Consider the following 14,413-nt stretch of genomic DNA (forward strand, 5'->3'; position numbering starts at 1 on the left):
GGGGCAAAGGGAGGAGAGGAGAAGATCGTGAAGAGAGAGCAAAAGATGAAACAAGCAGAGAAGGAATTGAAGAGAAAAGACAGAGAGCGAAAGCAAAAGGAGATGAAAATGGAGGCGTTGACAAGAAGACAAGATTAAGATGGGGTAATCATCATACCAATGGTGGTAAAATTACCGACGGTGTCCGGGCCAGGACAGGGCGGCGTTGCGGCTAAGCAGGGTTAGTGAACTTTATTGGCGCTGAATATTGGGAACTCGCCGGCCGTGGTGGGGCAGACTGGGGGGCGATCCATGGATCCGACTCGTGCTAGGGAACGTGGGGCTATCCACTGACCCCTGAAAGTCTGTATGTACCGTATGGCGTATTACACGTATAGACGGAGTATCTACGGAGTACCTACAGACAGGAGTACAAGTACAGCAGAGTAGTTGCAGAATACAGACAAAGTACCTACATATGTAAGTATACGGAGTATGTAGGTAAAACTTGGAAGAAGAGGAGAAAAGTCAATATATGCAGCCACCCGGAGAATTGGCTCAGAACCGTACACAAATACACAGATACAGACAGGTTCAGAATACAGATGACCCCATTGGTAGCGTGCTAGACAGAGTTCCAGCAAGCCATGGTTGGACCAGCGTTCCTCCTACTAAAGAACCTACCGAATGATCCAAACTGCTGGATAGATGAGCTGCAGAAACACCTCATAGTGCTCTACAGTCGACACTGATACAGTCTACACAGACTGTATGGGATTGATCCATCTGATCGATCTCCTGAATCGGAGAATTCCACGCATTGACTGCAAGTCATGATTATAATATGATTGTTATTACTCCGTATTGTGGTGGCTGCTGATCGGGATATCGCTAACAATCCCCATTGTCCGTCGCCATCTCAATAGTACCGACTGCCCCAATTATTCCTGTGAGTCCGCGTCAGTCCGCATTTGCACAATCTAGGAAGGATTGTCCTTTTTCCCAGGTTGGCTTCGGCAACGAGTGTCGATCATCTGAACGTTTTCTGTCATGCACATCAATAGGGGTAGTATTACTTAGTCTCCTCTCCTCGTCCTCCGTCTCCTCCGTCTCCTCCGACGGAGATGGTCGTCGTCTGCTTTCTGTCTTGTTTGCTACTTGGCTAGTACAGAGTATTATCATTTATCATAATAATTATATTGTATACTTTGCTAGTTTCTTACCCTGCAGGACTAGAGATGTACGGACGGAGACCATCCATCTTCATAGGAGACTACTCCGTAATGATGCCTATTGTCCGAAACTGTCGAATCCTTCAAGGCCTCCATCTCTCTCGACTCTTACTTACTCTGTTCATCCTCGCATATTCCCAATTTTCATCCATTCCAATGATCATCTGATGATGCCATCTGACTTTTGCCACTTGGCAATTCAGCCGAATTTATCAACCACTGCCAACTTCCAAGTATCCAAGTCATGTAGCTTTATCCCTTGCTTATCAGTGCATATGCGGAGATCCTCTGTAGATCTAGCAATGTGATAATCCGGATCATCTCCAAATCGTTGGAGTTGTTGGCGATGGATGGCCGTCGGGGTTGTCCATCGTGTTGATCTCCCCGCGGACCAAATAACGGTAAACCTTGTTCGGCTCGTGTAGAATATTATACACATACAGAGTAGGTACAAAGTACCTATTATATCTAATTCTGATATTATCAAGTATCGTATATCGTATATGCATATGCAGTGATTTATCCTATCACCTTGTCGATCAATAAGATAGTACATAGTAAGTAGTACTTAAATACTAGGAAGAGGGACAACCCCGATCAGTAACTTTGCTCAACCATGGAACATCCAGCATCGGAAATGTCGAGAAAAAATGGAAGAAGAGCAAAGAATGGTTCTGGAAGATCAGGTTCATCCATATGATGCCATTTTCCTCCTTCATTCATGGAACGGTCAGTTATCGGTAGTTGGACAGAGGATATGATCCGATCACCGCAGAGTTGGCATATCACACGATTCACCAGATCTATCGTCCGAAAGGCAAATCCCTATGCAAGGGTGCCATCTGATAGATATATTTCCATCTGCAGGTGCCATCTCACGCAGTCTAGAACAGACATCATTTATTGTATTTGTATACTCTGTATAATTATAATTATAATATTATTTATCTTGTAGTAAGTAGTAGTAAACTAACTTTACTAGGACTACCTACATCCGTAGTATCTACGACAGATACAATCAACAATCACACTTACCCATACATATGCATACTTGTATAGTGTATACAGAATACATGCTAGTAATGTGATCGGACTTTTGCATCTGGCCGGTGTTTCAGATGTGTTGACCTTCACCGGTCGTATTCGGGGTTACCGATGTGATTTGTGGTGGTTTATGATGGATCATTTGGATTTATAAGGTATCTGACAGGTGATGCATCACATTCAACGGTTTTGCAGACAGATAGATCCTATGCATACCATCCATACAGAGGGCTGACATAGGTACTATCACCATCGCTATCACATGAATATAGAGACAGTTTAAACTTTGCTGGACGAGATGGTGTGACGCTGAGATCCTGCAAGTACTTTTGTTCGGGTATTCCGATATGCCAAGTCAGTGGATATTGGATTAGATTGAGATGTTTATTATAATAATACTCCGTAACGCTGTTGGAATAGAATAGAATGGATAATATAGTTTTGCTGGAACAACCGGTGTAGGAGATGTCAATACAATCCACGCTGCCACCGTCGATCAGGTTCACTGACAGCATAACAAAGATAAGATGTTAAATGTCTGTCGCACCATCAGTACTGATATTTACTGATATTTACATACAGTATACGCAGTGTATACAGAGTGTACTATGTAGTATGTAGAACTTTATCAGGAGGGTCAACTCCACTCTTAGCTGCTGCTTAGTACAACCAGTCACCATTCTGTATTCTGTCCCTGAAATGTTCCAGAATTTTCTCCCTGTTCTTCTGCAGCAGACTAATGTCAAGGCCCGAGATGCAGCCAAAACACAGCCAGTCATCTCGTTGTCTGCGCTCGTTGAGGTTACTCGATTCAGTCGGAGATTTCTCTACACTGAAGTGAACACGTGGGGTATCTACAGTTTGTATACAACACTACAACAACACCATATAGATACTACATAGCTACTATGCACATACTTTTAATACCCCCTTTTTTTTTTAGCACAGTAAATCATAGATCAAGATCATCTACTCTTGACTCATGCTCATGCTCATGACTCGGCCACTGTCCGAAAAAGGAGTGAATTGAACCCCTATCTCTAGTGCATCATGACGCACATAAAACAGCCATGAATATCATCTCCTTTGACCCAGGGGGTTGGAACTTGGGAACACTATCGAGCTCCACTCCTTTATCCACATCCTCCCGTTCAGCTTCTCCTTGATGGAAATGGTAATTCTGTACGAACAGACCAGGCTAAGCCCTAAAGTTGGAGCTATGAGAAATCCTCTAGAAGAACCATAGATCCATCCTCGACTAGGCTAAACATCGGCCTCATCACAGCCTCGCAACACCTCGTCTTCATAGGCTGACAATTCCAAATTCGGTCGACATCCCTGTCCTTTTTCGCATCAGATGAAACCTCGCAAACTTGGCTTGCTTTGAATCGGAAGGAGTCCAATCCTGCAACATATTAGAAATACTGAAAATGCTGTACTCAAGTGGACCAGCAGACGCGTTCTGCATGCGGGATTAATTGAGTGGTTTCTCAGAGTGAGACAGCCTGACAAAACACCAGTTTGAGAACTGTCATCCATGTCGATGGGATTTTTTATCCACTTGCTCCTCGATCTCGATCTTCCCCGCCAAGATCGGGTTTCTGGAAGATGCATGATTCATTGCATTGAATGCTGTGTTCAGTGTTGGTGTCGCTTATTTATCCCAATGCAGAATTGATCCCCACCTCTTCGTCTCAGCTTTGCTTCACCTTCAGCTCGTCTGCTTCTTGCATCATCATCACTCTTCAGTGAGGTTTCATCTTAAGCGATTAACTGGCCTTGCTGGCAGGCATGACGCTGACAGACATGACGCAAATTCTCAAGTTGAAGGAATCCTCAAGCCACCTCTGAGGTCTGAACCGTCAGGCACATGGCGCATTCTTCATCGCATTCCATCCCTTCTCACCAGTCACCATTCCTGGTATCCGGCTTCAATGAGAGACGGCACTGAGCTTTACAACCAGATCTCTAGGGATAGAGCCAGGGTCTTGTTCAAGACAGGCCCTAGATGTTATGGAAGAAGACGATGCTACCAGAGCTACAGGACAATCATGGACTCAATTAAATTCAAAGACTCGATTCGAAGTTGAATATGGCCATTCGACCAAAAGGTACACCCCGTTATTGATCTTGATGGAATTACTATTCAACAGAATCGAAGATCAAAAATGGAGAATCGTGAATGACAAATCCAACTGACGCCTGGTGTTACTGCGCTGGTACGGAGTATCATATATATCGGCAGCTCTTGTCCAACTCGACGTGATATGATATACCCACCTTTACTCCGTCTCTATATTGCTCATCCACAAGTCAATGGACGATAAACTACTACATCCATTATGGATGGGCTGTTTTGTGAATGAGCATGACTTATATCAACTCATCTTCCAATATCCACAAACAAAGTCGAACTCAAACTCTTCCAATCCATGGCTAATGGAGTCCTCCGATTCAACTCCTATCGTTGATGGCCCCTTAACACTGCAGATTTAACCCTTACAACACTCCGATGCTTCTGCAAGTCTGCCCGGGAAGCTCCGAGTGTGTATCCATCCAGATTCCACAGCATCGGCACACCGCCAGCACGACTTGACTGATCAGATACTCGGTGTTCAACAGCAGGACGAAAATCAACAAATCTCAACACAGCTATCGTAGTCATCTAGAGATGGCAGACTAACGTAAACGTATGATAGACTATGGATTAGAAATAGAAGACTGCAATGAAGTCTGCCTGAATTGTCAGGCCCTGTTTGCCCTGTTTGCACCGTGCACACCGGGCCCAAAATGGAAGAGCGTATTAGGTAATTATTATTTCCTAATTCCGCCTAGCCGCAGGGGAAGTTTGTTCCCAGAATCCCAACATCTCATCGTTTGAAGATAGCCAATCTCTCCTCCATCATCAACTCCTCCTCCTCCGTCAATTGGACTTTTTCTACTGTCCAATATGTTCTCCCGAGCTTTGTGGGCCCGCCAGGCCGCGCCCTTGAGGCGTCAGGCTTTTGTTCCCTACGCCCGTCGTTCCGTCACCACCGACGCCGCCTCGTCGCATGCTGAAAATATCCCCCAGGTTTGTTGAGAAGCATCAAATCCGGTCGTGTCAGGATTGCAGTCTCTCTAACCACCTTTACTGTCTCTAGGAGGATGACAAGCCCTTCACCGTCAGACTCTCCGACGAGAGCTTCGAGACCTACGAGGTCGACCCCCCTCCGTACACCATGGATGTGACCAAGAAGGACCTCAAGCAGATGTACTACGACATGGTCTCGATAAGGTATGGAAGCTATCGATGGAGTGCCTTTCCTGCCAATCCAATCTAACCGGGCGATTCCCCTTTCTACAGACGTATGGAAATGGCTGCCGACCGTCTCTACAAGGAAAAGAAGATCAGAGGTTTCTGCCACCTGTCCAGCGGTCAGGAAGCCGTCGCCGTCGGTATCGAACACGCTATCAACCGTGACGACAAGATCATCACCGCCTACCGATGCCACGGTTTCGCCCTGATGCGCGGTGGTACCGTCCGCTCGATCATCGGAGAGCTCCTCGGTCGCCGTGAGGGTATTGCTTACGGCAAGGGTGGTTCCATGCACATGTTTGCCCCCAACTTCTACGGTGGTAACGGTATCGTCGGTGCCCAGGTCCCTGTCGGTGCCGGTCTGGCTTTTGCCCAGCAGTACAACGAGCAGCCCAACACCAGTATCGTCCTGTACGGTGACGGTGCTGCTAACCAGGGTCAGGTCTTTGAGGCCTTTAACATGGCCCAGCTGTGGAAGCTCCCCGTTCTGTTCGGTTGCGAGAGTATGTTTCTTTTTTGAATTTGAGCAATCTGCGATGCTAATTGTTACAGACAACAAGTACGGTATGGGTACCTCCGCTGCTCGTTCATCCGCCTTGACCGAGTACTACAAGCGTGGTCAGTACATCCCCGGTATCAAGGTCAACGGTATGGACGTCCTGGCCACCAAGGCCGCCGTCCAGTATGCCAAGGACTACACCGTCGCCGGTAAGGGTCCCTTGGTGTTCGAGTACGTCACCTACCGTTACGGAGGTCACTCCATGTCCGACCCCGGTACCACCTACCGTAGCCGTGAGGAGATCCAGCGTATGCGCAGCACCAACGACCCCATCGCCGGTCTCAAGCAGAAGATCCTCGACTGGAGCGTCTGCACCGAGGACGAGCTCAAGGGCTTGGACAAGGCCGCTCGTGCCTTCGTCGACGAGGAGGTCGCCATCGCCGAGGCCATGCCCGCCCCCGAGAACACCAAGCGCATTCTGTACGAGGACATCTACGTCCGCGGCAGCGAGCCCCGATGGATGAGAGGCCGTACCGTCGACGAGACCCACTACTACTAGAATATATATCCCTTGGTGAACTCGGAGAGGAGAGAGGAAAGGAGAGAGAAAAATTGGCAAGCTCCTATGAAGCGTACTTGAGCTGAACGTTTATTATCTGTAATTTAGCCCGGAATATCCTTTTTAAAACCCACCCTTGTTGTATTCTCCTGTAGCACTAGGAATATACTACGATTTGGAGACGGATGGACATGTGTCCCAGATGAGATGAAGCATCGTAGAAGTAGATATAATTACAATCGGGTGGGTATCTTGATCAAAAATAAAACTACCTAATTATGTATAAAGAAGATAAAGATCAAATCATATCAGATCAGATCAAGCAGGCTCCTGCCGTAGCATCTCTAGAATCATCTCCTGCGTCCTCTGCACCGAGTCTAGCTTTTCCTCCAACGAAGCCCGATCCTTCTCCAACTCCTGCCGCAGCTCGGCCTGCATCTCTTGACGCAGTTCCTCCTTGAGCTTGGAGATCGACGCTGCCGTGACCTGGGATACGTCTTCGGAGTCGGTTCCCGTTATTGCTCGGGTGTGTTCGGGCGTTGCTTGTGTGGGTGTAGAGGCGACGGCGGAGATGATGGGGGAGGAACGGGGGTTGGATTGGGCGGCGTCGAGGTGTTTGTTTATCTTGCCGAGGGTTTCTAGCATGGCGGCCATCATATTGTTGGTTTCTGCTGGGTTGGGGGTTGTGGATGATGTGGTAGGTTGCTGTTGTTGGGTGTAGTTTTGGTATCCGGATGGTGCTGGTCTTGAGGATGTGTGAGGGGAGGGAGTTGAGAACATGGAGTCGAAGCCTGGGGGTAATCGGACGGTGTTTTGAGATGGAGTGGACGTGATGGCATTGGGTGGAGGTGCAGGAGGTTGCATACTGCTTGTTGATGCTGCAGGTTGAGGTTGAGATGGCGTTTGAGACTGATAACTGGCAGTACTGGTATTGCCGGCATCCACGACAGGACTCGAGGGCAATCTCCAATTGTCCGAATTGCCGTCCCATGAATCCCACGTGCGGTCCTTTCTCTTGCGCGACTTGCGAGAATCGCGTTTCTCGATGCGTTTGGCCTCGGCCTCCTCCCAGCGCTGCCAGGTGGGAATCCACGCATCCACGGCCGCTCGCCAGCGAGGATTCGACAGATCCTCCGTCCCATTGCCGCCTTTATCGCGCTGCTCCTCGAGGAACTTCATGCGCTGCTTCGTGACCAGCTCCACCTTGCGTCGCACCGAGTGCCACGAGTACGGATGGCCTTGTTCGCGCGTGAACTCGGCCGTCACTGTCATCCACCACTTGCAGAGATTACTCCGCTGACCAAACTCGTGCGCATGTCGATTGCACAGGTCAAACAGCGACACTTCCTCCTTGGTGGTTAATCGCTTGCCATGCTTCCGTGACGTATCTCCGCCTACATCTCCCCCTCCTCCCACCATCCCACCTGTCAATGTGTCATCGGCCCCGTTATCATCATCGTCATCCCCGATCAGCACCATCGGTGCACCACCACCCCCTCCTCCAACAGTACTACTCCTCGTGCCCACGGCATTCATTCCGCTCCCTCGTCGCGTTGCCCCCTGACCCATTATCTCCGGGGGTGACTGCACATAGTCCGGATCTCCGGGGGCATCCATCCCCATGACATCCCGATTTGTGCCTGAAACGCTATTCTCCGAATGCTCGCTATCCGACGCATCGGCCGAGTCCTCGGTGGGACGGGTCTCGACCACCACCGAGACAGGCTGGTGGTCTGAATTCCGGCCCATGCGCAGATTCGACGAGATGGTGGGCAGGGTCGTGTTGGGGTTTGGGTGGGTGTTTTGCTGCGATCGCGACATCATCGACGGCAGCCATCGTAGCTGAGGCATTTGGTATGAGGGGGTTGGGGGTGCGTTGACTCGTCCTGACTGTGCTGCTGCGGAGTGGTTTGTCGTCCCATGCCAGGGATACATCGACATGGCGTTTGAAAGAGGTTGCAAAAAGGTGTCTTTGTTATCGTTTTCTTTTTTTCGCTATCAGGAACCTTGATGGGGGTCCGCTATTCTAATTGGTAAAATGGTCTCGATCGGTCGCCACGGATGTAAATAATGATGCTTTGATTGATTGATAAAAGGAAATGGAGGGAAAGTGAAAATCCGCTGGCCGAATTGCAATTTTACGGCCGGCGGAGAGTCTCCTGCGGCAAAATGGTCATGTGTTACGGTAATTTTCACCCGCGGCGGAGAATCCAAACCCCAAACTGTAAACCTGGCCGTTATTGCAGTGAAATTGAGCACTTGGATTATTTGAACATTATTATTTGCATCTATACTTTCACTTGGACTGGATCATTATTTGAGAATCATCGGTGATGATTTATGCATTTACAATTCCATGGCTATATTGGTTGTACAGGCGTGCTCATAAAACAACAGGCTCCAACACCATTTGCAACACGACACTTTTGTCCTCTCATAGGGGACACAAAATCAAGATCTATGAGCACTAGAGATCAAGGAGCAAAAAAAATAAAAATAAAACAGACCAGCGACCCAGTAATACAGTACATGAGGGGGAAGAGATGGATGGAAGATGAGAAGACAGTAAGAGGGAAGGAGGAAGAAGAGAACATTATTACAAGTCATGCTGGTCCTCTACCGTCTTCTCAAGTACCAGGAAAATGCAGCCGTAGCAATGCTCTCGCTGAACGGAGTCGGCACTTCCGAGTAGCCAGGTCGAGCCACGGGGTGTCGCAGGTAAACCGCCGCGCAGATGTTCTGGTTCACTTCAAGGTAGCGGGGGATAAACGTGAAGGCGCTCATGTAGTCCCGGGGCCGCCATGGGGTGGCGTAGGGCTTGGTGCTGTCAATCGGGTTGTCACGCATCTGGGTCAGTGCCCGTCTGAGGACGTCGAATTCGCTGTCCGACAGTTCGGATGTGTCCACCTCTCCCTCGGGGTTCTCTGCGGCTTTCTTGAAAGCCTCGGTCAGTTTCTCTCCGGGTTGGGACTCGCTAGCCTGAGCCTTGGTGTCGGCTTCTTCTGTCGAGGATTCATCGGATTTAGCGCGGGGGGTGTTCTTCTTGTTGTCGGGCTTCTCTGCTCGCTTGGCCTTGAGCAGCAATGTAAGCTCAGAGAATTGGGATTCCAAACTGTCGTTGAGGATGGTGCTGGATTCGGAGCGAGAGAGGACTCTGCGGACGGCTCTTTGGAAGCCGCGGAGCTCCTGCTTGCGTTTGGCGGGGAGGACGTCCTTGCTACCGGCCATGATGTTCTTGGCGTTGGCCAGCAGAGTCTTCAATGTTTTCCGGGGATCTTCATTCTCATTGACCTTGACTTCCACTTCTTTCTCGGCCTTGTCCTCATTCTCGCCCTTCTGCTCAGTCTCCTCCGCTTTCTCCTCCTCCGGTTGCTCCTGTTGCTCCTGTTGCTTTTGTCTGGCTAAACGTCCCGCACGACGTTCACTCTTGTCCTTGGGTGCACCGGTAGCAAACATGACCCGTTCGGGGTCCACCTGGAAGAGATCGCCGGGGTTGAGAAGATAGCCGGGGTGTCTCATCTAGCGTTGAATGTTAGTCAATTGACAACACACCTGAACATGGATCAATCAATACACACCTGCTTTCCATTCACAGTGACAGCTCCATGCACAACGAATTGCCGAGCCTGTCGGGCACTGCTGGCAAACAGAGCACGGAAGATCGCAACATCCAACCGACGCTCCAAGGGAGCAAACGTCATCTGGGTGAAGGGCGTTAATGCCGGAGTACGGGACTTCTTGTTGGCAGACGCAAGATCAAGCTCCTCAGCCGGAGTGGTTTCCAGGCCCGACCCCCGACCAGCGGACGCGTTAGACCCGTCATCCTGAGCAAGTCTCCAGGGGTTCATGGGGACGACGCTGCGGATGCGACGGGAGAACATGCGCTCCCATTGACTCTCCCGGACCTGTTCACCATGGTAATTACGAGCGGCGGATTTGGCGGCCCATTTCTGCTGGAAGAAGGTTTTGTTGTTCGTGGGGAGGTTGCGGAATCGTTGCAAGTTATACAGGTTGTATTTACTCCATGATTGTCGAATTTTCTAAACAGACGAAAGTCAGCAGGCTGGAGCTTGAAACTGAGAAATGAATGGAGAATTCCGGAGAAATCACGTACCGCCTTGTTCAATGGCGTGGTAGCCCTGTTCCTCATGATGGCGATATGTGGACACGGCGTTCCCTTTGCTATGCTCAAACCTCGTCGGTGCTTGAAGCATTCGGCGTTGGGGGAAATCTTCATCCACGTGATCTGATTAATAAATATGCCTGGAATTTCAGGCACAAACAAGAAGCCAACAGCTGGCATCCTATTGGCGGAAAACGCCTCGCTTCCACTAGCGCTGTCCCGTGACTCCACCCAGCAATATAAAAGCATCTTTCTCCCTCCACCCCTTAGACTTTTTCTTCTTCTTTTCTTCATACTTACCTTGTTTGGGTGACTGCGATCAAGAAGGCGGTTCACCACGGATTGGGCCCTGCATTGCACAGCGCGGCGGAACAGTCCGTTCAACGGCCTTCGGGTCATTGACAGGCGTATTCTTTGGCACTCTTCCTTCGGGATACTTTATCTTTTCATCATTTCTTCGCCTTGCGCGGGGGTATGGAGAAGAGACCTCAACTGTAAACACTGTAAGCATGTAGAATAAGTAATTCAAAGCACTATTTTGCTCTTGTGTCTCTTCAATAGTGGGGAGAATGTCTTCGTTTACCGAGTCTTGTCAGCATATCAGGTCGTTCCTAGGCATGAGTCGGCACGTCTTCCAACTGTCCCGGTCGGTAGATGTAGTTATTCGTGATGAAATCATGCTCTCCCAACAAACAACACTTGCTTAGAAGGAAGATGATCGTTAAGAGCCACCTTTGACTAGTCAATAATTAAAATCTACTTCCAAATGAAAAACAGTACCTGTTTGTCTGGGTTAAGTATGGAGTCAGTGGGTGTGTTCAGTCAGTTCACCCCGTAGCAGAAATATATCACCAGTGATGACTACAGATCGGTAGTTTACAGACAGTATGACAATCATGAAATTAAATATAAAATACAATTATTTGGCGGGTATATAGCTGAGCTTTTAAACATACATAGCAGAATCAGTCATTAATCGTCACGTTTGGCACTGGGGAACGCCTCGAGTAAAGCCTCCGCTTCTTGAGGATTTACCGCATCATCCAACATCTCATGCGCCATTTCCACCGTCTCATCATCAATTCCCGCCTCCAAAATCGGTCCTTCACTAAACGCCAGCCGGGTCAACACGACGAGAAACTTCTGTTTGCCCCCCGCCAGTCGGCAGAGTTTTGCCTGCAGATCTACCGGCTCGTGATGACGACGTATTACTCCATATATAACCCGCATCAACCCGTTGACCAGTGACGAGTGTAGATCCTGTTCGGGCGAGTACGAATACAATGCATCCAGCTCGTCATGCATTGCTCGAATCAATCGCGCTAGTACCGTCGGATGAGACGCAATCACCGATATGCCGTGGTTGTCGTTCGGGTCGATGGGGTTAAAGACCAGCGCCATCAGAAGGGACAGCGCCTCCAGACGCATGCTGCAAATTTCCAGCGGTGTGTATGGATCCTGTCCCTCGTCCACCTGAGGCATTTCGCTCAGCAGGTTACCTACACGGTCGACAATGTAGTTCTCGTTGGCTATCTGGTCTTGCTCTGCCTCGTGGATCGACCCAAACAACCCTGGGCGGATACTGGTCGATAGTAGGTTCAGAGTCAGGATAATGTCCTTGATCGGCTGGGAACAGTTTAGCATCATTAAGATGAAGTCGTAGCGTATGTGTCGCCAGAAATTCTTTATCGCTCGCTCGACGTGAAGACATCCACATGCCATGTGGTAGAGCATACTCAACGCCTCTGTCGAATCCACCTCGGGATGTAGCTGGGAAACGGGCGTCTGGCGGATCTGGCCTAGATTCTGTCGCGAGACGGGCGAATGTTTGAATCGTGGGACTCCATTGACATCCCCAGATTCTTGCAATACTGGCACCAAGTGCTCAATCAGATCAGGGACGGATGTACACATATCCAGCGCAAAGATGAACCGGATAATCGACATGAACATTGGAATGGGCTTGTAGAATTTCTCTTTCAAAGCACGAGCCCACAGAGAGGCAATTGTCCGTCCATACTCTACCGGGAAATTGCCCGAGTGAACATTGGACGTTTCTTCGAGGACGATGCTGGATATCGTCTGTTGGGGTTCTGACGGGAAAGTCAACTGCGCCATCACCTCGATATCGCGCTCTTCGTTAGGAGACCTTCGGTGGTTCAAGATCCGCTTCATCAACCCCATATTGCGATCCTCGCTCTGTATAGAGACTGGCTCATAATGCTCAGCATCGATCATAGCATCATCTGATGTGTCCCCTGGGGCTTCTTCCATCATGGGCTCTGGCTGAGGGTCCAACTGCAACGGGGTTGGGCTACCCTGACTATGTTTTCTTTTCCTCTTCCCAGGCACAGTAGGCGTGCCTCGTTTGGACCGGCCCCCCTGCGATTTGCTAGGCGAGATGGCAATGATTTCATCATCGTCGAATCCGTCACGGAATGGAAGAATTCTGGACTTTTTGGGCGTGACGGGAGGTACTTTATCCTCCACTTTACTTTTCGCCTTCAAGCCGTTCATTCGTGCCTCCTCCGCGAGATCTTGTCTAAGAAATGCGTTTTCCGTAGCCAACATCTTGCCCTCGGCCCGGGCAGCTTCCAGTTCTTCCTTGTGCTTTGCAGACTCCTCCGCCATGGCCTTTCGCAAGGCTGTCAATTGCCGGTCATGGTTCTCGGCGAGCTTGGCTTGATTAGCACGAATTATGGCTATTTCCCCGGTTTTCGTCTCCATCACGGACTTTGCTGAAGCTAGTTCCTCCATAATTTGTTGATTCCGTTCGTTTTCCCGCGCCAACTGCAAACATTAGTTACGATTATTTCGACGATTCTATGCTGCCATACCCTCTCATTTAGAATATCATAGGTCTCATCGTAACTTTGTTGGTAGGCATCCTCCGGAAGGTAGGTTTCTTCTACAATCTCCATCGAGTCTGGTAGAGGGCCATGGCGGCCGTCTTCCACCAGGGTGTTATCCTGCAGAGGACCAAACTGGCCTGGAATATTCGCAGGTTGGCCCAGTGCAGTTCCCGATGCAGCATCATCATTCAAAATCTCCGCATCTAGCTCTCCCACATCCAAAGTGCCATATTCATTTGTCAATCCGGAGTGTAGACGGGCGGGGAGCTCGAGGGTGGCATTGTTGGGACCTGGGACTCGAGTGTGAGGCTCCTGAACCACGGAGTTTTGATAGACATGATTCTCCAGTGGCCTTTCTCCCTCGTAAATTACATCATCATCGAGCGATGGTTTCTGGACTCGTTGAGCCTGAGTGGCGCGATACGCGTTCTGTTCCAGCTGTAATAATGTGCTCGGTGGCAGATCGTCGAAGCCCTCATCGGAGAAGAAATCCTCGTCGTCGTCTTCCATGCCCTGAATCTCGCCATGAACAAGAATAAAGATAAAAAAGAGTGACAATTGTGCTCGAAAAGTGGTGGTGGAGACCGGTAAGGCTGGACGGAGGTGGTTGAGATTCTCCCCGCAAGGAGAAAAAGTGACGCCTGACGTCGTTTTGCCGGTTCGTTGAGGAACACAACCATCTCCTGTTGCTTCTGCGTCTTCAGCTTCAGCATCACCACGCCTCCATCGCGCGTGGATTGCGTGTTTCTGTCGGCTTGCATTTGATCCTCATCATCATTGGATCAGATCAAATCCATCACCACGCTCAATTCTCCCCGAATCCTCCG

General features: G+C 49.5%; 5 protein-coding genes across 5 annotated transcripts; 1 reads left to right on the forward strand and 4 right to left on the reverse strand.

The window, feature by feature from the left end:
* Positions 1 to 2,915: 2,915 nt before the first annotated feature.
* On the reverse strand, positions 2,916 to 3,955 carry ASPWEDRAFT_68975 (uncharacterized protein; the record flags this gene model as incomplete). The annotated part of the gene is made up of 4 exons (XM_040839001.1): positions 3,571 to 3,955; positions 3,315 to 3,435; positions 3,174 to 3,185; positions 2,916 to 3,109 (listed from the first exon to the last, which is right to left on the reverse strand). Exons 1-4 carry the CDS (start codon positions 3,721 to 3,723, stop codon positions 2,916 to 2,918), a joined length of 480 nt encoding a protein of 159 aa, XP_040689338.1. The 5' UTR covers positions 3,724 to 3,955.
* A 1,250-nt stretch (positions 3,956 to 5,205) lies between these two features.
* Positions 5,206 to 6,611, forward strand: ASPWEDRAFT_112228 (pyruvate dehydrogenase (acetyl-transferring) subunit E1 alpha; the record flags this gene model as incomplete). Its single annotated transcript, XM_040828313.1, has 4 exons — positions 5,206 to 5,328; positions 5,399 to 5,532; positions 5,602 to 6,056; positions 6,106 to 6,611. 4 exons carry the CDS (start codon positions 5,206 to 5,208, stop codon positions 6,609 to 6,611), a joined length of 1,218 nt encoding a protein of 405 aa, XP_040689339.1.
* Positions 6,612 to 6,736: 125 nt separating this feature from the next.
* On the reverse strand, positions 6,737 to 8,751 carry ASPWEDRAFT_519616 (uncharacterized protein). The gene has a single exon (XM_040837679.1). It carries the CDS (start codon positions 8,550 to 8,552, stop codon positions 6,930 to 6,932), a length of 1,623 nt encoding a protein of 540 aa, XP_040689340.1. The 5' UTR covers positions 8,553 to 8,751; the 3' UTR covers positions 6,737 to 6,929.
* Positions 8,752 to 8,856: 105 nt separating this feature from the next.
* On the reverse strand, positions 8,857 to 10,809 carry ASPWEDRAFT_59905 (mitochondrial 37S ribosomal protein uS4m). The gene is made up of 3 exons (XM_040838485.1): positions 10,726 to 10,809; positions 10,190 to 10,651; positions 8,857 to 10,130 (listed from the first exon to the last, which is right to left on the reverse strand). The coding sequence occupies exons 1-3, from the start codon at positions 10,759 to 10,761 to the stop codon at positions 9,228 to 9,230; spliced, it is 1,401 nt and encodes a 466-aa protein (XP_040689341.1). The 5' UTR covers positions 10,762 to 10,809; the 3' UTR covers positions 8,857 to 9,227.
* Positions 10,810 to 11,477: 668 nt separating this feature from the next.
* ASPWEDRAFT_519675 (putative DNA repair protein Rad26) lies at positions 11,478 to 14,396 on the reverse strand. Its single transcript, XM_040837681.1, has 2 exons — positions 13,572 to 14,396; positions 11,478 to 13,524 (listed from the first exon to the last, which is right to left on the reverse strand). Exons 1-2 carry the CDS (start codon positions 14,094 to 14,096, stop codon positions 11,707 to 11,709), a joined length of 2,343 nt encoding a protein of 780 aa, XP_040689342.1. The 5' UTR covers positions 14,097 to 14,396; the 3' UTR covers positions 11,478 to 11,706.
* Positions 14,397 to 14,413: the final 17 nt, after the last annotated feature.

This window comes from Aspergillus wentii (assembly GCF_001890725.1).
Source record: "Aspergillus wentii DTO 134E9 unplaced genomic scaffold ASPWEscaffold_4, whole genome shotgun sequence".
Lineage (NCBI taxonomy): Eukaryota > Fungi > Ascomycota > Eurotiomycetes > Eurotiales > Aspergillaceae > Aspergillus > Aspergillus wentii.